The following is a 24,393-nucleotide window of genomic DNA, read 5'->3' as shown; positions in this document are numbered from 1 at the left end:
CAGGAGTGAGTGATGTCTGAATCTGAGGCCTCTGACGATAAAAAGCATCTTCTTCTATGGGAGTTGTTTGCTAATGCACAGATACCCCCGCTGAGAAATGATAGGTGATGCATGACGGCGTGAACACTTTTTGAGCCAATTAAAATGTGAAGAAGTTCTTGGGAAAATGCAAATGGGATGGAACCGAGCAGCACGCGGCATGCAGCAAAACAGGCCAAGAGGAAAAAATAAAGGGAGTGGGGGGAGACAGAACTGAGGCCACATTGATGGAGAGGAAGCAACCAATATACATGCAGCATTCAAGGTCATTCGGACACCAGAGTTTCTTCTGGTATTTTTTCTGTGTGTGAAACATTTGACCCCGCAACACCCAAAGCTGCTCCTCCTCTTCTCTGTAGTGGCAAATGAAGCAAAGAAAAGCATCTCTCCCTTCAACGCAGCAGCGTCCTCCTTGTTACATTTTAAATTATGCCGAGAGGATTTGCATGCCTGCGCGGAAGCCGGTGCCAATTTCAGCTTCAGAAATTACATTCCAATAAATGCAAAATTAATGTGGCGTTTGGAAAACACACAAACAGGATTTTTGCACTTTGCTGCGCAGCGCTAGAACACGCTGAAAGGGTCCAAAAATAGATGGTGCCCGTAGAAACGGCGACAAATCTGCACAAAAGTGCAATGCGCTGTTGTGGGTTGAGCTTTGCAGGGAAAGTCTAGGTGCATGTGCGTTGTAAGTTAAGGTGACGTTGAAACAAAATAAAGGAAGTGCCTGTGGAGGCTCAGAGGGTGACAGATGGTTTGTAGCCTGGGAGTCAGGATCTCTGTCCTGGGACTAACAGTCCTTTTATTCACTGCATGAAGATTCACTGTGCAGGTAAACATTTACATGCACGTGGCATTAAAATTGTTGTATTTTGTCTGGATGAGGTGTCTTAGATACACAACTTCCACTGTAGCACACTTTTAAACAAATGGAATGTGCTCTCCATTGCCTCATAATTGTGATATTTTTACACTTCAGCTCAAAAAAAAGCTTTGATTTGCCCTTAAATGACGACTCAAGTGGTCCTTCTGTGACAGATGGGGGAAACTGTCCAGTAATGTGGGTGGACTCCCACAGACGGGTAGACTTTGGGTGCTCGGTTCTGACCAGCGTCACCAGTCTTGGAGCGTAGGTGCTAAAAGCTCTGTGGTTCAGCAAGCGTAGGTGTGCGTATAGGGGTGTGCATGTGTTGTTGTGTCTTTAGCGGTTAAGCTTGGCCTAGACGACTTAAGCCCCGCTGGCTTTTTGTAATCTCATTCCCAAGATGCACCATCTAGGTCAGGGGATTCCATCTTCTGTATGGCTCTTTAAAGGTGGTGTCCTATAACACATGTAGCTGGGTTGGACATTGTTCTTTATGATTAGCTCATGCTAGCTAATATGCTATGATCCTGTGATGAATTGCGAGAATAAAGGAGAAGACTGACATTATTTTTAAGTGATTTCTAAAAAGATAACGATGCTGGAACTTGATGATCCTTGATTATGCTGCTGGTTGAAGCGCTGGACTTGCAAATGTTAACATTTCGATGACCTTTGGAAAGAGCATATGGAAATTTCAATAAAAAATTATGTTGAATAAAAAATTTTCCCAGATTTTCAAGTTATGCTTTATAGCTATGTATATTTCAGGGTACACACTGTGCAAATTGCAGCCTTGCTTTTAGATGTGGAATTATGGGATGTGTTTTGCTTTCACGCTGGCCTCAGCTGCTGCATGTGTCAGCTGATGATTCAGTGCAAGACGGGGATCATGGCTGTTTAGTCATCGTGCGTTTCTCTGCACCCACAGTATAAGATGATGTGAATTTCATATTTACAAAATATTTGAGCATTGCCTTCTGTTGAACATTTCCTTGGAGTGAGGATCTGTCTTTGAGTTCTCTGAATTTGCAGTCAGAAATACAATGTGGAGCTTAAAATCCATCAGAAAGCCAGAGATACTTTGGTGGTAATGATGGAGATTGACTAACAGTGCTACTGAAAGCTGAAAAATGAATTTTGTTTATGCATAAATGCTTTTAGCCTTTCGCAAATGGCATTTTTCTGTGAGGCTCTTGGTGTAAACCAGGGCTGACGCGTACGGCAGAAGGCAGAGTTGTGTAAACATGCCTCCGGGATGAGGTTTCTATCTATGACTTAACACCTTTTTGATCCTGTGTTGAGCCTTCTGAAGGCAGTGCTGTGCTGCATAATATGCTGTTGTGTTATCATAGTGGCTCTTTTTGTGCGCATCACAAAAGCCTGAAGCCGTCCCCGCTTCCCTCCTCTCTTCTCCATTCTGTACGTTTTTTGTCTCTTCCTCTCACCCTCATTCTGTTTTTAAACTCCCTTTCATGTTCGGCTTCTCTTCTTATCTTCTGCTCCCACCCTTCCCCCCGTGCCTCCCGTTCTCTCTCGCTCTCCTCTCTGTCCATCTTCTCCTGTTCGAGGCCCCTAATTTGGTCTGCTTGGCTCCTCCTTAAAGACAGCAAAGGAAATAAATGAGATTACAACATGATTTTCTTGTCCGTGATGTAAGCAACAGAGACAAAAGCAGCAGATCAGAGTTTTAATTTGCATCACTTAGCCTTTTTTGGCCTTGATTAGGTTAACATATTAGCACCTTCAGCAAAATTTGTCATAAATATGTGAAGCATCGCAAGCATTTGTCTAATAGGTGGAAAATCTGTACATTACAGATGCAAAAACAAGGTTTTCTTACCTGGATGCTCATGAATTGACCATGTTAATGTGAAGAAAATGCAGGATGGTGCATTATAGCCATAAAACATCAACGTTCTGAATCTAATGGAGATCATATCTCTCCATTGTTTCCTGTGTTCACACTCGTGAGTTTATCTTGGATATTTATGAACAGCAAACACAGATCTTTGCAAAAGCCACAGCAGACGGTGGGATAGATCACTAGTGGGAGGAAGAAAGATGACTTTGTTTTGTCTGGGGACAGTGCCTCCTAGAATGGAACCACACAATGAGCTTCATTCACTCACACCAACAGCATCCTGACGTTTTCTTCTGTGACAGGCCGACGTGTGAGATCCCCACCCACCAGCACCACAGTGGGATTTTCAATCCGTTCGTCCTCCAAGCGGGGCGATGCACACGCACGCCCTTCCTCTAATCCATCCATACCAACTTTTTCTAAATCACCGTCGATTTGATACAGGGACGGAAAATCCTCATTTGTCGTGTTTTATCTTTTCTTCCTGCTTTGGCGAATCGCTTTGATTCCGTTATGTAACCAAAGTGGATTCTTTGACTTGTTTGGACATTTTTGCTTGTTCTCTTTCTGCTTGTTTCTTGCGGTACTTTAAGGATTAGCTGAACATCCGCAGCATTCACAACCTATTGTCCAACTTCTGAAACAGTGTTACAGCTGTTTATAATAGTTTTATTGTCCTTAAACATTAATACACAGCATTCATTTGGTTTTTCCAGATATTCCAGGGTTTTCCAGCATGTTTGGGAAGAAGAAGAAACGGCTGGAGATCTCGGCCCCGTCTAACTTTGAGCACCGCGTCCACACGGGCTTCGACCCGCGGGAGCAGAAGTTCACCGGGCTGCCTCAGCAATGGCAGAGCCTGCTGGCGGACACTGCCAACCGGCCCAAGCCTATGGTTGACCCCTCCTACATCACCCCCATTCAGCTGGCGCCCATGAAGGTAGAGTTTGTCCTTTTTTGTTCCGCCTCCCTTCTACCGCTGCCTTCTCACTCTGTATAGTTTCCCTCGCTTCATCTCACCGCTCCATCCTCCACTTGTTACACAATTTGTTTTCCTTCCAGTACAAACCAGGTCGTTCTCCTGCACCATCTGGCCCCTTCGTTCTTTTGAAATGTTCCTCGGTTCTGCGGCTATCACAGCTTAGCTGTCTTTTCATAAGAGGTTTTTTTGATCTAGACACCCACCATGCTTTTGCCTTTTAGTCTGTTGTTTTAGTAGTGCGCCATTTGGATGCTTTTTTAATAAATCCTGTTGCAACGATGGGAAATGGACCAAAGGACTAGGGACTAAATTTGGGTGTAAATGTCCTCTACGGAAAAAAAGACTCATCCAAATAAAATAACCCATCTTCTGCCCTCTGCTGGTCTGTCTGTGAATCTGAACATCCTCCCCAGAGAGCTGTGGGTTGTTGGTTGTCTATGGAGACCCTCAAGATAAGCCTGCTTGTATTTTATATTTTCCTGCAGACCATGTTTTGCACATCATTCCTGCTCATGTGGCTTTCCTCTTATTGAACTGCCTCATTTGGTTGCATGTGTGATCTTGCCTGCTTGTGTACACTCTTATAACGTCTGCTTACGCCATCTTTTTTGCAGAGGAGATGAATGCGACCCATAAACCTTTGATCCTATGAAGGTTCCCATTTTTGATCTCAAGAGCTGACATAAATCTGTGCATTTGAGTTCATTTTAAAACAAAGGGTGAGCCTCACTCTACGGGGTAACTTTGAGTCTCCCAGGAGCCAATTACGCATCCGATTCACAGAGAATTCATGATCAGGCATATACAAAATGTCTGGAACAGACAACAGCAGCATGCTGAAGAAAGGGGAAAAGAAAATAATGCTGTGGCTCTTTCTTCACATCTCCCAAGATAGTTCGATGATCTGAAACAGTGTTGCAGAACCTATGACTTCCTCCTTCCTTCTGTCTTTAATCCCTCTTTTTGAGTCAGCTGCTCCTTTATAGTTCCAGCTTTTGTAGCCACCCCAGTCCTCCGCTGGCTGCTGCAGGTGGAGGTGGATGGAGTAACCTCCACTCTCCTTTACACCATTCACATGATCCTCCCCACAAGTGAAGCAGCTCCCCCTTCATCCTCCTTTTGTTGAGAATATAATATGACCTTAATTGTAATTATTAGGAGAGCCAACAGCATTTGTTCAGGTGAAGCATCAAACATAGCCGGATTATACCATATGTTCACTCATTCTATCATGGATTTGAATTCCAAATGGGCTCTGTTTTTGGCCTTTTAGAATAATTACAAATCTGATCCCAAATGACTGTGAAAGGAGATGTGAAGTTAACTTAGCTGTGTTAACTTCTGAGGGTCAGGTGGTGAATACAGACCAGCAATTCACCTTGCAATTCATGTGTGAGCTGGCTAGCTTTTTTTTAAAAAAAGTCAGTGAAGGTTACTACCGTGTGTGTGTGTGCGTGCGTGTGTGTGTGTGTGTGTGTGTGTGTGTGTGTGTGCTGATGGTGATCCAACAGCACTAAGTGTGATGTAAAAGGTCAGATTGCGTGTGTTTATATGTTTATACACTATAAGGATATATACGGTGTGTGTGTGTGTGCGTGCATGATTGTGCGTACATGCGTGTGTGTGTGCGTGAGAAGGAGTCAGAAAGGTCAGCGTGACCATCATACTGAGATAACCTGCAGCTCCTGCTTGTGGCTCATGGCCTCATCGGTTATTCACAAGCTTGCAGCCTTGTTGTCAGGCCGCTCTTCACAGCTGAGCATTAGTATGGCTCAAAGCCTTGACTCTCATCCTCCCACCTCTCCCTCCACCAGCCCTCAGAACACGCGCTGAAAGCAGATGTGTCGACCAACATTCTTCCTTCACAGCATTTTTGTGTTTTATTCTGCTCTTTAAGCCTGTATATGTGAATGTGAGTGTGTTTACGGGTGGGCGTGGGTGTGTGAACTGATGCTCGAGCAAGTGCTCTTCTCTTTTAAGCATCTCTGCAGAAAGTCTTCATCTTTGCAGGATATTTTGATGTGTGTGTGTGTAATAATGTGTGTGTCAAATTTTGTCAAGCAGTGCTATGCTATATGTGCTATATGTGCAGCAGCTAATAAAGTCATTACCTTTGACAAGTATTAACTTCTGTATTGTCGACTTGATTTAAATGAATTGAAAAGTTTTTCGTAGATCTTCTGCAAATCCGGATTAAACATGCTCATATTTTATCAATAATTGTGATGTATGTGAATGATGTGTAGGACACCTGCACATGAATCCACTACGGTCAGTCAGGATTAATGCTTGAGGACGGTTCTATCAGCTTTATAAGATTCTTTGCATTTGAGTGACGGTACAGATGCCGATGGAAGAATTTGGTCTTCTCGTCACCGTGTTTGATGTCTCTGCAGCACAGAGACCGTGCATGACTTTCAGGGCTTGAACTTCATTGCAAAGCTAAAGGAGAGTCATGCATATGGATCAAAATGGCGCATAATGATTTCCATAATAAGGAGGTAAAGCGCAGCCTCGGTTATGACACAAGTATCAATCCCTGATGAGGAATTACGCAATGAAGATGTACTTTACATTTGGATGCGCCTCCCCCTCCTCACCTCCCCTCCGCCCGCCTTGTCCTCCTCCACTGCTGGTTGAGATGTTCTGCTTTTCCTAAAATGACTGCTGCAGAGTGCATGTCTAAATTCTTGCATTCAGCTGTGGGTTACATGTGCTGTAGGTAGTGTAGGTGGTGAGAGCTCGCTGGTATTTTAGGTGGCTGAATACCTCCGCGCTGTCAGATCCATTATAGCTGCTCTGAAAATATCTCACCCTTACATCACAGTCAAACGGGGAGTTGGGTTACAAAATCTACCATCTTTATAAAGACTATTATCAGTGGCATTTGTTAGTGTGCACCTTTGTTTTAAAGATGCTAGTTATGCACAGAGCGGTTTTGGTACCATCACTGTGGCGCTGATGGTTGGACTTTAAGATCAGAGAGTCCCAGAATGTGACTGGCAGCAAGACAAAGCTTTCCTGTAAAGAGCACGTGATAATGGGCAGGACACACAGGGGGGCAACTGGTCCAACTCACTGTAAATGTCACTGGGTTAGTGATAGCGGCGTACAGACTCCCATCTACCCCGTCCAGCTCTTTGGCTGGCTGATGACGGAGCAGGAAACTCGATCACTGAGCGTCCCGGAGCAGTTTGCTGCCAGACCTCCAGTCAGTCCACGCTGTTCAGAGCTGCAGAGGGATTTGTTATGGCTGGGGGACAAATGGAGCAAAAGATCGACACCGGGGTGGCCAGGAGGACAGAGGGACTACCAGGGATCAGAGGGCAGGTGAGGCATTTGGTAGAGGCGAAGAACGGTGGGAGATGGTGATGTTTGAGCCCCGGGCACAGAAGATTCATGAACAGTTACAGATGGGATGTTTGGCTGTTTCTGCTCCTCATCAGCCAAGAGACGTGCTGCTATGTTGGGCGCGCAGCTTTGTGCAACAGGTCTTTGCTCATATTGGTAGCAGATAGGAGAAAAAACATTAAAAAAGCCGACCAAAAGGTGATCGTGCCCAAAGCAAATGCTGCAGGTCCGGTTACAGGATTGAGGATTTTGCTGTAAATCACTGCCCCACCATGAATTATGGCTGTTTAGAGGGCAGGGTGCTGTCAGAGAGGGGCCAGATTTGTGCTCCAAACACCACATGGTGAGGTTATTTTTGCAGCTTTGCTACATGGAAACTGTTTTACCCCCCACCGCCAGGGCAGAAATACAAACACATGTTTTTATAAGTTATTATGGGGACCATTTCTTTTCCTGGCACCTGCACGTGACTGCATGTACAAGTTCTTGTGGCCAATGAATATTTTTATCTTGAAAATGTAAAAGGAAAGAGCCTGTTGTTTCAATGACAGCAGTTTGGATAATAATTGAATGGTTACACTGGGGCAAACATACAAACAACATTTGTTCTTGTCCAAATTGAATTGTGCTCCCAACTGTCAGATGCTCATGCATGCGTCCATTCTGGGCCTAAACAAACCTGGGGCACTTTCATGCATTCGATTTCAAACGTTAAACACCCCCTGACTGTTGTTGAGCGCCCTCCCTAACGACATCTGTCTTTCAGGTCTCAGCTGAAGTAGATGGCATTGATTTAGACACGTCTTCTTCTCCTTCTTTCCTCAGCCTTTGTCCTTACACGTACTTGAGAACCGCCTCTCTCTGAGGTTTTAGGGGCTCGGTCAGCGGGGGTAAATTTGGCTTTCAGCGGCACAAACTGGACTTTGCCAGGGCAGCTCAAAGCCACTTGACTAACAACCATCCTTCAGTGTCTGAATGTGGGCTGTTTGCAAGGACATTTGGGTTGTGCATTTTAAACAAGGAACGATTGTTGCAGGGGGAAAAGGTTTCAAATGACTGCTGTGTCGTACATTATAAATTGCACTTTTACAATGTGCCTTTCTGGGGTGGTGGTAGGTGCAGGCATTCAAAAAATTTATCCACTTGAATACTTTCTCAATTTTCCTGAGTATAAATCCATTTTTGGGCAATTTTTCAATAGTTAATTCACAACTGTAGAACGGAGTTCCCTCACATTTGCAACTGGTCCTGTAGTGCCCCCGTGCGGCCATATTGCAGATTAAAGCATCCAGGTTGGTGTTATTTCATTTACGCTGTGAGAAGGTTGTTGAGTTCAGCTGCTGTCAAAATGTGACCATGGGAATACCAAAATGACCAAAAATATCAGTGTTGTGGTGGCTAACGTTGACATAATCAGAGATGGTCTGCATTCACAGCAAAGTCTGTGTCAACAATGCTTTAAAGTGATTTTCTAAGGTTTGGCAATGAACAGCACATATTAACAATGTGGATTCACATTCCTCACCTTTTTTCATTTTGACAAATAAAACAGGGGAGTAACCTGATGTGTAGTGGAAGAAACAGCTAATGTGATATAAGGGCCTTTAACGGGCTGACAGAGCTCAGATTAATGAGCTCCCGAGTGTAATTAATCTCTACCACAGAGCTGTCAGTTTATCTGTCTGAGTTGCCAAGGAGATAACTGAGAGATGTCTCTTATCCTTCTTTTTTCTGTCAGACTCTTATCTCCACCTCCTTTAGATCAATGACTCTTCTTCATGTCTGTCTTGAAAACAATGTTGACGGTTTTCACTCAGATGCAACAGTGAAGCGGCCTGCTCAATTTTCTTGTCATCTTATAGTCATCATGTTTTCCAGATATTCATGCAGCTTCTTGATGTTTCTGAATGAACCTAAATCTGCCAGCAGTCAGAGGCAAGGCGGGAAAGAAGGGCATCCAGGCCTTACCGCACTAATATGCTTAAGGTCGGGGATTTGGTCGGAGTGTATGTTTGCTTTTTATTATGCTTCCACCACTAATCCATTTTACTGGGAATCGTCCCTCCCTTCATGCAGCCCCCCTGTGTGACTCACAGGTCCTGGAGCTGAAGCTCTATCCACCAGAGGTCAAAGGTGATTGGGTCACACTGGTTTCAGGATCTGTGGGGGCCAAAAGCGTGGCCATAAATACCCACCGGCTTGTGTGAGGGGCGCCACAGTCTGCCTTTAGCACATAAGCACACAGAGCTTGTTACATTAGTAGATGCTATACTTGGACACGCACAGATTTATCCCATTAAACACCACCAGGGAGGCGGGTTTAGGGGGTCTCCCCTTGAGAAATCTGTGATTACATCCAAACCCGTAAAACAACATCTACCATTCTCTTCCTCTCCGTCTTGAATCTTCTATTTTTGGATGGGTAATATTTCATGGGAAGATATTTATTTTGCTATTGTCATAATTAAGATGTTAAAATTAACTACTGGCTTAGCCGCCCTCTTCTCTCCTCGACATGTTGAGATGATGGTTATTCCTGTAACTAACAGGCAGCAGAATGGCCTAAGGAAACAGGTCAGCTCACAGCCCATTAATCATGGCAACGCTGTTGGCATAATCCTGGATTCTGGAATAATCCTGTTCATATTTGCTTAGATCTCATCAGTAGTTCTGCTAATAACATGTCAAGAAATCACCGAGACATTTCCTTGTAATCCGCCACTGAGGATTACAGGTGGGTTGCCTGTCAGCCCGTGTACTGATCTGGGGTCATTCTCAGCAGGGTTTTGAGGTCAGGATTAGTTGTTCTAATTAAAAACTGTGATCCAAGATATCTGCCCGAAGGGGTCTTAACTTTTATTATGAAGAGCCTTGCTGTGCTTTGTCTTTTAATCAGAGAAATTAACTTTCACATCATTTTCACTGGTAATGAAATTTGACGGTTTAATGGTGAAATACAAAGTTCAACCACCAGAGGGCAGAAAACCCGATTTAGATGCCACTCCAATATAACACATGGGTTCTTATATAGCCACAATGTATGATTAAAAACAAAAACTAAAGAAAAAATAGTTGCTGCCACATTAATCTTCAACATATGTGATTTACCGACTAATTTTTGTCTTCTATCACTTGCATTATTATGAGGACTTTGTTACAAGAGAATAATTAGTAACAACAATGTCACTTTTTTATTATTTTCTACACTATTTCACTGAAAAAGTTGAGTGGCTAAACACGCACGCGCACACATCAAACGTGATTACAGCTCTAACTGGACTAATTCTGTCCAGCAGATGGCGCAAGAGGATAAGAACCCCTACTATTGCGCTGAATCATTTAAATTCTTGTTATATTTGCTCCAAAATTACCTTGTCTTGTCCAAGGGCTGTTGCGAAATAACAATAGTGACAAATGTCTGAATTCATTTGGAGAATTCATGATCATTCATTTATCAACATGTTATATTTGCTCCAGTGAAAGTAAACTGCTTTTGGGCTTTGGGATCTAATCTCATCACACGGATGCAAGAAGTCTATTGATGAAAGCGACTGTAGCTGCAGACATGTGCTGACATTTGGTGTGTGTGTGTGTGTGTGTGTGTGTGTGTGTGTGTGTGTGTGTGTGTGTGGATAAGAACAGAAAAGAGAGGGAATGATGCAGAGGCCCAATAGATGGAGATCCATTCTGTACTAAATCATGTATAAGCTCTGCAGGACAGAGTGGTGAGTGGGGGTGTTGAGTAGGTGATGCTCTGCAGTGTGTGGAGGTGTGTTAGGTTTCAGGTTTCAGGGGGAAAAAATCCCAATTTGTTGCTTTGATATCTGCTCAGCTCTCTTCGTTTATATAAAATGACGGTCCCCAAAACCGTAGTGACACTAAAACCTCCTATTGCGGTCTTGGGCTGCAGAACTTCCTCTGCCGCTTCTTCAGGCATCATTTACATAAATAACTCCTCAAATTTTTCTCAAGTTGTGGAAAAAAAGTCTGCATAGTAGAGAATTTACCAGCCACTGATGCAGACTACCTTCAGAGAGCTGAAAGGCTGCAAAGAAATCTGCAAGTCACAAAATGCTGCAATTCCACCTGGACAGTGAATCCATCCATTGACCTCTTCCTCCCAGTTGTCCCAGGACCTGGCCAACTGAACGCAGCCTCCAATCCAGGGTTCCAGCCAGGAGTCACAGGAAGGGCAAGCTCATTAATTATCTCTCCTTCTCTTCCTCCCTCCATCCTCCGATCACACCCTCACTTCATTACCAGCAAGGTTAATCCCCTCCTTATCTCCCAATGAGCCTCATTTTTCATGGCTCCCCGTCTACGACACCGTGTCCCTCCCAGCCTCCCTCGTCACTACTTCTCCACCCTCTCCTTTCCTTTCAGCTGTGCCTGTTTCTTCTTCTGCTTTTCTGTAGCTTCTTTTGCATCAGTCTCTCCTCTCCTCTCCTCTCCTCTCCTCTCCTCTCCTCTCCTCTCCTCTCCTCTCCTCTCCTCTCCTCTCCTCTCCTCTCCTCTCTTTTCCTCCTCATTCCTGTGCTTACCTTGAACAGGCTGGAGAGAGTAGATCTATTACAGCTTATCACTAAAGGACAGGCCAACGCTGCACGCCGGTGAAATATGGCCGCTGTCACAGCGGCTGCTGAACCCGGCCAGTGCGCAGAGCTCTTAGAGCTGTAAGGACAACGGAAGGGAGGGAAGTGGACAGTGGGAAAGAGGCACGGAAGCCAGTATCAGCCCCTTAATTCGAATTATTGAAAAGATTTTCGGCCTTGATGTCGACCATTTGACAGTGATTTGGCACACAATTAACCTTGTGTCCTGCTCCCTTTGGCCTCCCTCCTCACCCACTCTCTCTCTCTCTCGGCGCCATCCACACTCCGTGACATAGTATTGATTATGAACCAAGCGAGTTTAAAGATGTTTTATTGTACAACGGACACTCCCCGCTGTTGTATGCCAATTAAATTAGCTCTAACTCACCGACACCGATGCAGCGTGACAGGATGGGACTTTTAATTTTCACGTAAGTGAATAACTCAGGAAATGTTGCACTGGTTTGAACGGTCGTTGCCACAGTTCTCAGAACAACCACAACAAGGATCAATGTGCATTCAAGCCAGTGCAATGCAGCATCTGTCCAAAGCAGGATTTATCTTAAAAATAGGCTTAAAAGCATCTGTTCTGCAGATGCTTTACTGGCCATTTCACCTCAGGTTCCAGGTCACAGCACCAAGCATCGTAGTGCTGAACTAAAGACGTGAGGACTGAGGTGTAACGAGAACCGCCTGAGTAATTGAAAAGCTCCCGTGAAATGGGAATTAAACGTATATATTAGCATGACTGGAATGAAGAAAAACCTTTCTTCAAGCCTCTTTTGCAGTTAGCAGGAGAGACCTTGGGATGTGTTCACATGTGCTCTGGCAATGCAGGCAGAGTTGGGGGGCACACATGTCCTGCAGGGGGAGTAAAACACCTTGAAGTGACTGAAATCACAAAATAATTGATCGTTGCACATATTCCTGTTCTTCTGCATTGTTTATTTCTGCAAAATGACATCAGAGTTGAAAAGGAACAGAAATATAGCCAATCCGCTGTTAGAGTCGCCCGGATCAGGGCGAGGGGAGGACGAAGGTGTGTGAGCAGTGACGGTGAGGTGTCGTGGCGAGGTGAAGGCGTCTGCGTGCATCCCTGCGTCAGCAGAATTGTTCTTATCCAGGCTTTTCTGAGACTCTACCTCAGCACAAATGACATGGGACAAAAAAAACCCCTCAAGATGGACACGTGTGACAGCTCACGTGTGACACGTGTGACAGCTCAGAGACAGCGAGAATTTGCTGATGTGACATAGTTGTCACCATCAGAGTTGGAAAATACTAACGAGTACGAGCGCGATGGGTCTGGTTTTAATGCTTGATTAATTTTAGCCACAGTAACAATTTCAGGTCCTTTACCGCTCAAATAAAAGCATAAACTGGGTTTTGGGTTTGAGTTTTGTCATAATAGCTAACAATTCTGTCAGTTTTATCATAATCTAAAGCATCCCTGCATTTATGTGCATGACAGGGACTTTGGTGGAGAGCAAATCCTGGATTTGTTATTCAGAGCTCTTGAATCTGAAACACAGCTGCTACAGAAACAAAATTTAGCCGTTTTATTTGGTTATGTAAGAGTCCAAATTGCCCCTAGCAACGCGATTCTGCTGTTCTGAGGCAGCTTTTCCTGTCTGGGAGAGGGTGCAGATGTTGATTTTTATTTATTTTATTAAAAAAAGGTACACATCTGGGGCGGTCACAGATTGGCGGTGGTGATCCTGCCAGTGCACCACAGAAAAAAAGCCTGGGCTCGTGCACCGAGAGGAGCCCAGCGAGGGCTGCCGCGGCACGATTTCCCAGTGAGTCACGACACATCCGTGTAAAGGGCTTAACACAAGGTGGGAGGGGATCAGCGGCACCCCTGATGTTTGAGCTACACTCGCTTTGAAGCAGATGTGAGCATGTGTATTTAGCCAGTTAGCTTCTCCCTCTTTTTAATTCTCTTTTGCATGGCAGTGTGCAGATGCACCTCAAGAGTGCTAAACCCGACATCGGGCCTATTAATGGATCCTGATCAGCCTGCTGAAAATGAAGCTAATCTGTGGGGGGAAATAGGGCAACGATTAGCTACAGGTTTTTTTAAAATAACATCTCTTCATGCATATTGTAGCCTGGGTTAAAAAAAACTGTTGTAGGGGAAGACCATTACTTTTATTTCAGACAAGTCAGAAATAAAACCCTTTCATGTGGGCGGTTTACCTATGTGATTTATATCTCATTAACTACACGCCTCTACACTAATATAGCGCTGAATCTGGCTCAGTAACGCTCCTGCATCGCTGCAGCTCTCCTTGGTGCATGTAGGAGTTTCTGTAGACTGTAATGCGGGTCTGCACCTGCTGCAGATTCTCACCCAAGTCACCATTTCTCTTTTCACAGAAAAGAGCTAATATCTGTGCTCACAACCACAAACAACCACAGTCACAGTATCTTAAAACCGTGGTGCAGTGATTTTGCTCCATCCTGTATTTGAATACCTTTGGGGCAGTATGGTGTCGACATTTGAAGGTGTTTCACCCGAATTAGAGGTCCTGCATTTCTGTCAACACCTCATTCCATCTTTTGTTGGAATTATTCTGCTTCAACGGAATTTTCTTCCAGTATCTCTGTCAAACTGTGTTTCTGCAGACCAGAGTCAGTTAAACCGAATGTCTCTGCTCTTTTATAGACTATCGTTCGAGGGAACCGGCCACCCAAAGATGCATCCATCAATGGCCTTCTGGAGGAGTTTGACAACATCTCCGTGACCCGCTCCAATTCTCTGCGTAAGGAAAGTCCGCCCGGCCCCCATCAGGCAGGAGTCGGCTCCAAACCCCCTGGCAGTGGACACCCCAACGTCCCAGAGGAGAACGGCTTCAGTCATTACTACTCGCGCTACTCGTGTGACCTGGACACCTCCAGCAGGGACTTCTCTCTGGATCACAGCAGGCCGGGGCTCTCCATAGATGGAGACTGGGCGATCGGAAGACACTATCGATTCAGCAGGCAGAACGGTCACTCGTATCCCATCCGCAGCCCTTTCTACCCAGACGCCATGCCTCAGAAACTAGACTATGGCAAGCTGCCCCCCGACTATCACACATACCTGGAGAGCAAAGTGCGCTCAGCGGACGAGGTCGCGTCCACGGTGGGGAGTGGGGTCGGCTCCAGTGGGTACTATCGGGCGTCTGTGGGCGGCTCTTCCAGTCAGGATTACAGGGACACTTCGGTAGGAACTCCATCTCGTGCTTCCCTACACAGCGAGCAGATCAACTATCCAGACAGCGAGTGGAGCTATGGTGGCCTTCGGGACGAGTACGAAAAACGACCCAAGAGTTCGTACGTGACGCAGACGAGCCCCACGCCGGCAATAAGGCAGCGCTCCCGCTCGGGCTCTGGGTTGCAGGAGCCACACATTCCCTATGCAGCCAGTGGAGCTTTCAAGCACCCTCCACAAGCCCACCCATACAGCTCCTACACCTACCCTCGCCTCTCAGAGAGCCTCGCTAACTCCCAGACCATAGCCAAGGTGGGTCATTGCCTGAAATCCTAAAGCCCAGTGGTGGCTCCGGTGATCCTGATGCATTTTTAATAATGTATAAATCATATTTAAATCCTATTCTTCTATGATACAAGTTGCACCAACATTGGCCACATCAGGCAAACACTATGCCCATAATGAATCATAATATATAGCATATTTCTGTACCTTAGAACCAGATGTGTCAATGTGCCATGAAAAGTTATAATAATGCACAATAGGCATAAAGCGGAAGGATGGTTGTGGATGAAGGGATGAAAACAGGCATTCAGCGTGCAGGTGGCTGAGGGTTTGTCAACAGTGGTTAGCACTTGAGCCAACGTCAGGTTATCAGGCTGGAAAATGTGCCAGCGTCATCTGTTCGTGTTTGCTGTAACCCTGCCCTTTTTAAAATCCTGAACATCAGACTTTAAGATTACCAGATGATCCCAACCAGACTGTTTGGAGGACTGAATCGGGTTTAAATCCACTGTTTACTTTGGTCCGAGCTCAGCTTTGAGTGCTGCATTTGAATATTCGGATGAGTGAGTGGAGAAGCAGGAGAAACACAGCTTTCATGCATTAGTGACGCTGTATTTTACCCATCTGTCAGATGCGTATTCACTAAGTCTTCTGCAAGCTGCAGCTTCAAACAGAAATAGTTGACCAAAAACAGCAGAGATGAGGGAAAGAACAGTCAACCCATCGTCTCAGTTGATCCTACGCTATTCTGTGAGGCTTTCTGTGCACTAGTAAGTCCATTATAGAGGTGTGTGGCACAGCTCAGTGCCTCCTTCACACATCGTGAGTCTAGAAGTTGAGAGGAGATGTGGGTTTGCTGATGTAGATCCCAGGGTGCCTTGATGAAAAACCATTTAACCTGCACGCGTCAGTAAATAGCCACCCCGAGAAAAAAACAACGCCGGGAGTGCAAGAGAAGCAGGGTTGGACTGATGCAGAAGGTCATTTTACATATGTCTCTCCTGCAAAGAGAGTTCTAAAGCATTTGTGAAACAGGCAGTCTGTGTTGGAATGCTAAGTGTTTATCATGTCCTGTGTGTGTTTGGTTTCTTTTTCCGTGATGCTTAGAAGTAGTGCGGCAGCTCTCGCAGAAAAAAACGAAGGAAAGCTGAAGAGAAACTATTCTTCCTGCCTCATGGACCTTGCAACAGACGCGCCTCGCTCACTCTCCATCTATTCTTCTTTTTTACTCATTCAGCCCACTCATACCGCGGAAGTAAATCCTTCTTTCTGTTGTTAGAAGCTGCTGGGAATGTAACCGCAGATCCGGCACACACACACTCGGCCACACGGATACGCGGGCACGCCGTGTTGTAAACACGCCCCCCCACCCCCCCGCGTGTGTTTCGGGCCGAGTGCGGCAGCTCTCGGTGACAAATTGATGTTGCGGCACTTTCCCTTTCTGCAGCCTTAGCATAAAACTGGCCGAACGATGTTCCACCGCGGAATTCAATTTCACAGTTGAGTTAGGTTGTTGATTACCCTGCCAAACTCAGATTAATGCGCGTTTAACCAACATGGATCAGGAGACCCTTGGCTGACAGCCAGCCAGCGGTGCCGGCCAACGATAGGGGGGCTCGGGGCTGGGCTGTCCCGGCAGCACCCCCCCCCCTCCACCTGCCGGAGAGTGATTGATTAAAACAGTCCACACCGTATTATTATACACCATCCTATCAGACTCCTTGTGCCTTGTCTATCTGTGAGTGTGCGCATGTGTGTGTGCGCGCACGTTTGTCTGAGTCTGTGTCACTTTGAGTGAATACAGAGAGAAAGTAAGATGGAGTCTGAAACAACAAAGAGGAGCTGTTTTTTTTTTAAAATTAATGATCTCTTAGAACAAAAGATACAGAGGAGAGCAGGAAAAGAATGCTGTTGATTTAGGCCATTTTCAGAGAGGCGTGGCCAAAGTCATTTCATTTCATTCCTCTGCTGGTCCTAACGTGGCTGATGAATGATGCAAATTCCTGTTTGATGCTCTACTTGGCATCTAGTAGAGTCTCCAGTGAGGATCATCTGTGCCCATTTGTTACAGCAGAACAGATTCCACCTTCATAAACTGAGAAAGGCAGAAATCAATATATTTGTTTCTTTTACTGCACATTCTTTAAGGTTTGCGCATCAGAGCTGTTATGACTCAGATGTGTTTGTACTTCTCACTCACAGTAATGAGCATTAGCGTTAACCCCCTTAACACACACACACACACACACACACACACACACTGGTGCAACATTGCCTGCAGTAAGATGTAAAATGGAAAAAGAAATGTTGGGAAGGTTGTTTCACACAACATTAATTGGGATGAAAACTTTCTGTCGGTATCGTTTGGCTTCGTTCCCGTGTGTTGGGAGGAAGTGGTGACACATCGACCAGCTTTGTTCGTGTCAGCATTTTCTTTCCTGCGGTTTCCAACCGTCATCTTGTTGCCCTCCCCAGGCTGATTACGAGCGTACGTTGCGCGACGGCAGCCCCCAGGTCACGGGCGGCGACACCTACCCGCGAGCACCTCTCAAGCAACCTCAGAGCCACGCCAAGCCCCCCGGCTACCCCCCGTTACATCTGCCCTACCCTCCTATGTTTCATCATTACAAACCTTCGCCCTACCACCACCTCCCGTCCCAGCCCAGTCCACCTTACACCCCCCAGGTACAGTATGCTAGTTTACCCTCATGATAGTTCATTAACATCCTGTCAGGATTTATGACGCCTTATGATCAGAAATAAGTACCATGTTCCCAAAGGACAGTAAAGGTCCTGTACATGTGTCTTGATCCCAGGGAGCCTACTCGCAGCCTTCATCACCTTACATCCCTCCGGGGGCCTACCCACCTCCATCCTGGGGGTCCAGCTCTGACACTCAGCCTTCTAGAGTCTCTCACGAGCAGTTCAGAGCTGCACTTCAGCTGGTGGTCAACCCAGGTAAGGAATCATTACTTCATTATTATTTATCATAAACTTTATGTCATGTTTGTAGCGTTCCTTCAAAGCTGAGCCCCCTCTGGATCTATCTGCAGGGGACCCCCGGGAATACCTGGACAGTTTCATCAAAATCGGTGAAGGCTCCACGGGGATCGTGTGCATCGCCAGCGAGAAACATAGCGGCAAACAGGTGGCCGTGAAGAAAATGGACCTGAGGAAGCAGCAGAGAAGGGAGCTGCTCTTCAACGAGGTGCAGAGGAACACAGAAACGGAATAATTGCACCTGGAAACAGCCAGAGTGAAGGGGAAAAGGACTCCATGCTTAAACAGAAAATAAAACTGTGCTTTAAATGAAAGATTTGTGAGGATAGGCCTGTTAATTAATAGAAAACGGAGAGGGAATCGTGTCTGTGCGTAGGATCGAAGGAAATACTGCACATCTCTGCATATTTACTGTGGCTAAATGAACACTGACGTGGGTGTTGAGTCAAGAGCTAATTTTCTCCATGTAATCCTATTAATTTCGGAATGTAACCCCTTTAAGCTTTATCCCCAGAACATGTTAGTGTAAGATGAGCTAAGCTACTAAATAATTTCACATGAGAATCTCTTGTTAAAAGTTTCTGCTTTTCTAATACCGGCACCTCAATTAGAAAACAAACCTCTTCATGTCCTCCTCTGTGTGTTTGTCCTTCAGGTGGTGATCATGAGGGACTACCATCATGAAAATGTGGTCGACATGTACAACAGCTACCTAGTGGGAGACGAGCTGTGGGTTGTCATGGAGTTCCTGGAGGGGGGGGCTCTCACAGACATTGTGACCCACACCAGGTAACAAAGGAGCATTTGCTGTTCTTTTTATTGGAAAAATTGATAGCAAATGTAGTAAACTTCAAAGCTTATTCCTCTCCAACTTTTCCCAATCGCCTCACTTGTGCATCACATGTGGAAGCTCTCGCCACATTGTTTCAGACTTACTTTGCAGTTGGTGTTTAATTACAGTCATTTGCGCGGAGTGTCAGCATTAGCAGCGCATAGTGTCGGATTCTAATAACACGCTTTGGTGAGGCTGAGTGCCGCTGTATCCATGAAGTATTTTAAGCAGTTTTCCTCACAGATGTTTGAGTGTTTCTGGGTTCAGTGTGTGTAACAGGGAGAGTTTCCGTGTGTGCATAAATGCTTTTAAACATGCTGACAGGTGCATCGGAAGCAGCACTTTCTGTAGTCCCATTTCAGTCCAACATCTCAGCCACACTTATGACTTGCTCAGCGTCACTGGGACCCAGCATATGTTGTTTGAAGCAGTTTTTTTTTCACCAGTTCTACGTGCACATGTGTTCATGCCTGTGAGTGTGTGTGAGTGAGAGAGATGGAGGGGTGGGAGAAAGAAAAAGGCAATAAAAGGTGAATTGTGTATGCATACCTGTTTATTTCTATTTGTCTCTGAGATTGTAAATGAAGGCAAATGTGCTGCCACTATTAATGAGGATGTGTGTGTGTGTGTGTGTGTGTGTGTGTGTGTGTGTGTGTGCCTCAGGTTTATCAGTTTGCAAATTTGTTACCTCCAGGCACGTTCTGTGCATCCAGCAGTCAGTTGTAGGGAAATGCCTTCATTAGCATACTTTTAATGCGCAGGCATCGCATATGCATGCCTGCATGTCAGCGAGACCTTATTTATGCGCATGTACCGTACGTGCACACGCGACCTCGGATGAGCAGCTGGGCCTCGATGTTAATGTTCAGCAGAGCCGTGAATTCCTGTGCGAGCTCAGTCGGATGCGCTGCATTACCCCATCGCTCCATATGGGACCGCCTGCGCTGGGCATCAAAGCTGCAGCTGCTGCAGGCTAACGGGGAGGTTCGCCTCCATCTAAACTGCAGAGCAATAAAGCAGACTGTAGCATCGGAAACCATATTAACACTCAAATGAAAATGAAAAAAATTATTTTTGCATCTTTTCTCTCGGATTGTCTGGTTCTTTGATACCATGGAACGTCTGAATGGTACTGGGAGAAAATAAATGTATAAACCAGTCGTCTCTCTGCTTTTAAGCGTGCTTGTTGCTGCGTTTGTTCTGACAGGATGAACGAGGAGCAGATCGCCACTGTGTGTTTGTCGGTGCTCAAGGCTCTGTCCTACCTGCATATGCAGGGCGTCATACACAGGGACATAAAGAGCGACTCCATTCTCCTGACTAGTGATGGCAGGGTAAGTCCATGTGGGGTTTTTTCACACACACAAACATTCACTCACACTTGCACACAAACACACACTTGCTAACCTTTTTCCCAAGTCCACTTGTCAACAGCCTTCGCCAGAGTCATTGGCATCAATTACCATTTGTTCCATAGTAATTAAATCTAGCCTAATGCCTCCTAACAAGCTGAGAATATAAGATTAATTAAAGGAAAATGAGCCTCTAATACAGGAGATTAGTGTCTTCTATAAGAGTTCTTCATCAGGATGGTTCACTGCATCTTTGACCCCAAACGGTGTTTCTGAAGCAGCTCTGTTGTGATGGAGACAAAATCTGTTCTGCATTTGCAGATAAAGCTGTCAGACTTTGGCTTTTGTGCCCAAGTTTCCAAAGAGGTGCCCAAGAGGAAATCCCTTGTGGGCACACCCTACTGGATGGCTCCGGAGGTCATTTCCAGGCTACCATACGGCACAGAGGTGAGGGATACAGTGAGGGGTATTTTTAAAAACCTGCTGCTTTTCCGTTGCCCTGCAGCTGTCTGGAGTCACCTCTGTTTGCTTCCAGGTGGATATCTGGTCTCTGGGCATCATGGTGATCGAGATGGTGGATGGAGAGCCCCCTTACTTTAATGAGCCCCCTTTACAGGCCATGAGGCGGATACGAGACAACCTGCCCCCCAGGTTAAAAGAGTCTCACAAGGTAAAACCTGAAGTTGATTCTAAATACAAAATAGTTGTAAATAAGTTAAAATCGTGACCGTTTTCTCATTCACACAACTTAAAGTAATTCCACTTGCGGCGTTCTTCTTAGAAATGAGGTTTTTTTAGTGACTTCTTTCTTCTGTCTCTAAATCAGTCAAGCAGAGCTTGTGTCACTGCCGCTCAACCCAGTTTGGCTTACAGACCCCCCTGTCAGCCTCTTTGTGCATCACTGGCAAAACACTGCTGTCATTTAGCCAACATGATCCTAGTTACAATGCTAACATGCTAATTTCAGAACAATGCACTCTGTGTTTCTCTCTTTAAATCACCTGTCTCTGCTTGTAAACCTGATTCAACCTTGTTCCACTCCTCAGGTCTCCTCTGTCTTGCGATCTTTCCTGGACCGGATGCTTGTGCGGGAACCCTCACAGAGAGCCACCGCCCAGGATCTCCTCCAGCACCCGTTCCTCAAGATGTCTGGACCGCCCTCCTGTATCGTCCCCCTCATGAGACACTATCGCCACCGTTGAACCTGTTGGCCCAGACTTCTGTCCTCGTTTCCACTGTAAACACACACAAATACACACGCCGCCGGGGTGACACTGCCCTCACCCAGCCAAAGCACCCTGCTACTCAGCGGCGGGCCCCCAAATCTCACCTGTAACCGTGAAGTAGATTAGTTACATGAGTATCGAAGGAAAACATGTTCAAAACAGAGAAAATTAAATACATGGAGAAATTAGCCGGAGCAGAGGAGTCCACTGTGCAATAGGGACTTCCAGTAGGGGGGCTGAGCCGCTCTCTACCATCTCCAACTTCATGTTGAACTCCAATAGCCATCAGCAAGAGCTGCAGAGGGGCTGCAGACAGGTTCGGGGGGACCGTGGCGCCTCCTGGTGAGAGTGGCGGAAACAGACGGGGCCCTGACTGACAGAGCCCAGCTTACCTGTGTCTCCCTTCTCACAGCTAAAATGTATTTTAGAGAAAACTTGTACAGTTTTGATAATTTGCAGTATTTTATCGTGTCGTAACCATTGTGATATGAGCAGTATTGACTAGCGTTTCTGAAGAGATCTTTCCTACTGTTTATAGTCCAGTTTTTGCTTAAAGATACAAGAGATATCCCAAATAAACCCACCATAACTGTTACTAAAAATGCTAAATATATTTATTATCTTGCATTTCTAGAGAGAACTTCCATTAAATGTTGGGAAAAAAGGGTAATGTCAGAATTTTGTATGACATTTTAAAGTATTTATTTATTTATTGGACCGGAAGGTTTATTTTTTGGTAGTGTGGCCTTTTGTGTTTCTTTTCATTCACATGTCTACAAGTGCATTGGCAGTGGCATCACCCGAGCAATACTCCAATGCTGTTTATGAGAACACACAACCCTGTATTTATGATACTATAATGCATTTAAATGTAGCACAGTTTGAGTGTTTAAAAAAAAAAAAAGACAGAATTTCTTCCATGGATACCAGTTTCTTTTCTGTTTGGAGCTACTGATATAGAAGTGTTTGTATTTTGCACACCTTTTCTGTCGTCCTCTCACCCCTTATCCCACCTCACACACACACACACACACACACACACACACACACACACACACACACACACACACACACACACACACACACACACACATTTCCTGTCACTGGTGCTTTGCCGCCATTGTCATCTCCAGTCAGATGGAGGGACACCGTAATCCTTCTCACTGCATTGTTCTTACCCATCATCCACTGTGATCTGTAAATATGAATCCGTGTGTGTGTGTGTGTGTGTGTGTATGTGTGTGTGTGTGTGTTGTTGGTGAGTGTGTGACAAAATGCTGTGTGTGTGTCCTGAATAACGCTTGTGTTGGCCTGTACAGTGATAATGCACGTTTATTATCGGTGAAGCTGGTTTTAATTAAAAAAAAAAACATCCATAAAATCATTGAGTTATGTTGCATGGATTTTTCCCTTCATCACTCCACTTTTTTCCTGATTTTTCGGGGAGTCTTCCGTTCTCATTTCCATCTAATTCCACCCAAACTTCACCTCCGTGCAGAGGAGCATGGAGTCGTGTCCCTGCATCCCTTTCACCATAATATATGAGGTTATTTGGTCTTCTCTCCTCTCAGCCATTTCCCTCTGAAACACTATAATAGAGTATTGATTCAGCTCAGACAGAGAATGGTGCATCTCACTCGGAGGAAGATTCTTCTTGCCGGGGGCCCAGTAAATAAAAGCACAAGCAGTGATGCCGCTGGGCCGAGGCTACAGTCTCAAGAGTTATTATTTAACGGGGCAACACATCTGTATTTTCTAAAGGAAATTGCTACTACATGTCATTGGAGTTGCAGCTTGAATGAATCTGTGCTTGTACATCAACACCAGACAAACGAGAGCCAATCCAGTAGATTTTTACTGTTTCTTCTAACTTCTTTATATTTTCTGTGGATCTTTCAGGTGGGTTTTTGACCATCAACAGGTTATATCATATATAAAGATATCAGCAAGTGAGATGAAAACATTGTGAAAGGAACAGGAATAAAATATGAGTTTCTATCTGAGCGTTTATAGTCATGTATGTCCTACTTACCTGGATTACGTAACATCCTGCTTGTACACTTGTGTCTCATTTCCGTTACGAACACGCCGGTTTTAGAGATGGAAGTGAAATAAACTACACATTTGAACATATATTGGTGAATAATATAGAACGGGAGTTTTATAACGGAGTGTGAAAAAAAACCTTAATAAACTGGAGAAGTCAACTTGAAGTCCGCGTGCCCGAACAGGTAACTCCCGGTATGAATGTTTGGAATTCAAGGCTGGAATATTTGCTTGGTGCTTGTTTGCTGCGGGATTATTCCTGGATATTCCTTTCGGTTCTTCATGAGGCCAGAGATGATCGGACTGACGGACACGCTCGACACCAAACCCAATCCGCGGATCCTTGAAAATTTCACCAACAAAGTGTTGGATTGCAGTACCTCTCGTGTGTCACTGCCAATCCGCGTGTTCTTTAAATGAAGACTTCAAGTAAACAAATGTCAATTTCAAAATGTATTTAGCAAACAGATGTATTTAGCAAACAGATGTATTTAGCAAACAGATGTATTTAGCAAACAGAATCAATTCAAGATACAAATATTACAGAGCTCTGGGCCAGTTCATAACCCTAGCAACAACAAAGTCAATTGTCAGGGCATGAAGTCTGACGACCTAACTATCCCTTGACCCAGTCTTATATAGAAAGATATATGTAAATTATTGATGCTAATTCAGTCCAATCCAGTCCTTCTTCTTGGATGACCTCATCTTCTTCTTCCAGCCTCCTTTGGTGTTGGTGTGGTCCTTCTTGTCCATTATCTTCTCC

General features: G+C 45.1%; 1 protein-coding gene across 5 annotated transcripts in view; it reads left to right on the top strand.

The window, feature by feature from the left end:
* The window catches only part of pak5 (p21 protein (Cdc42/Rac)-activated kinase 5), a 36,292-nt gene extending 13,339 nt beyond the window's left edge, over window positions 1–22,953 (top strand). For 4 of the 5 annotated variants that reach the window (XM_003971526.3, XM_029849108.1, XM_029849107.1 and 1 more), the window contains 10 exons: window positions 3,482–3,705; window positions 14,359–15,198; window positions 17,647–17,856; window positions 17,988–18,129; window positions 18,225–18,379; window positions 18,827–18,960; window positions 20,211–20,337; window positions 20,677–20,802; window positions 20,891–21,025; window positions 21,402–22,953. In XM_003971526.3, coding sequence (XP_003971575.2) covers window positions 3,502–3,705; window positions 14,359–15,198; window positions 17,647–17,856; window positions 17,988–18,129; window positions 18,225–18,379; window positions 18,827–18,960; window positions 20,211–20,337; window positions 20,677–20,802; window positions 20,891–21,025; window positions 21,402–21,557 — 2,229 coding nt within the window. In that variant the 5' untranslated portion in view covers window positions 3,482–3,501 and the 3' untranslated portion in view covers window positions 21,558–22,953. Of the gene's footprint in view, window positions 1–3,481; window positions 3,706–6,928; window positions 7,078–14,358; window positions 15,199–17,646; window positions 17,857–17,987; window positions 18,130–18,224; window positions 18,380–18,826; window positions 18,961–20,210; window positions 20,338–20,676; window positions 20,803–20,890; window positions 21,026–21,401 lie in introns of those variants that run through there. The other variant, XM_029849109.1, reaches the window with a different exon arrangement.
* Window positions 22,954–24,393: the final 1,440 nt, after the last annotated feature.

Source organism: Takifugu rubripes, chromosome 16 (genome assembly GCF_901000725.2).
Source record: "Takifugu rubripes chromosome 16, fTakRub1.2, whole genome shotgun sequence".
Lineage (NCBI taxonomy): Eukaryota > Metazoa > Chordata > Actinopteri > Tetraodontiformes > Tetraodontidae > Takifugu > Takifugu rubripes.
Note: the sequence above shows the minus strand (reverse complement) of the source record. Positions and strands in the feature narration are given on the sequence as shown.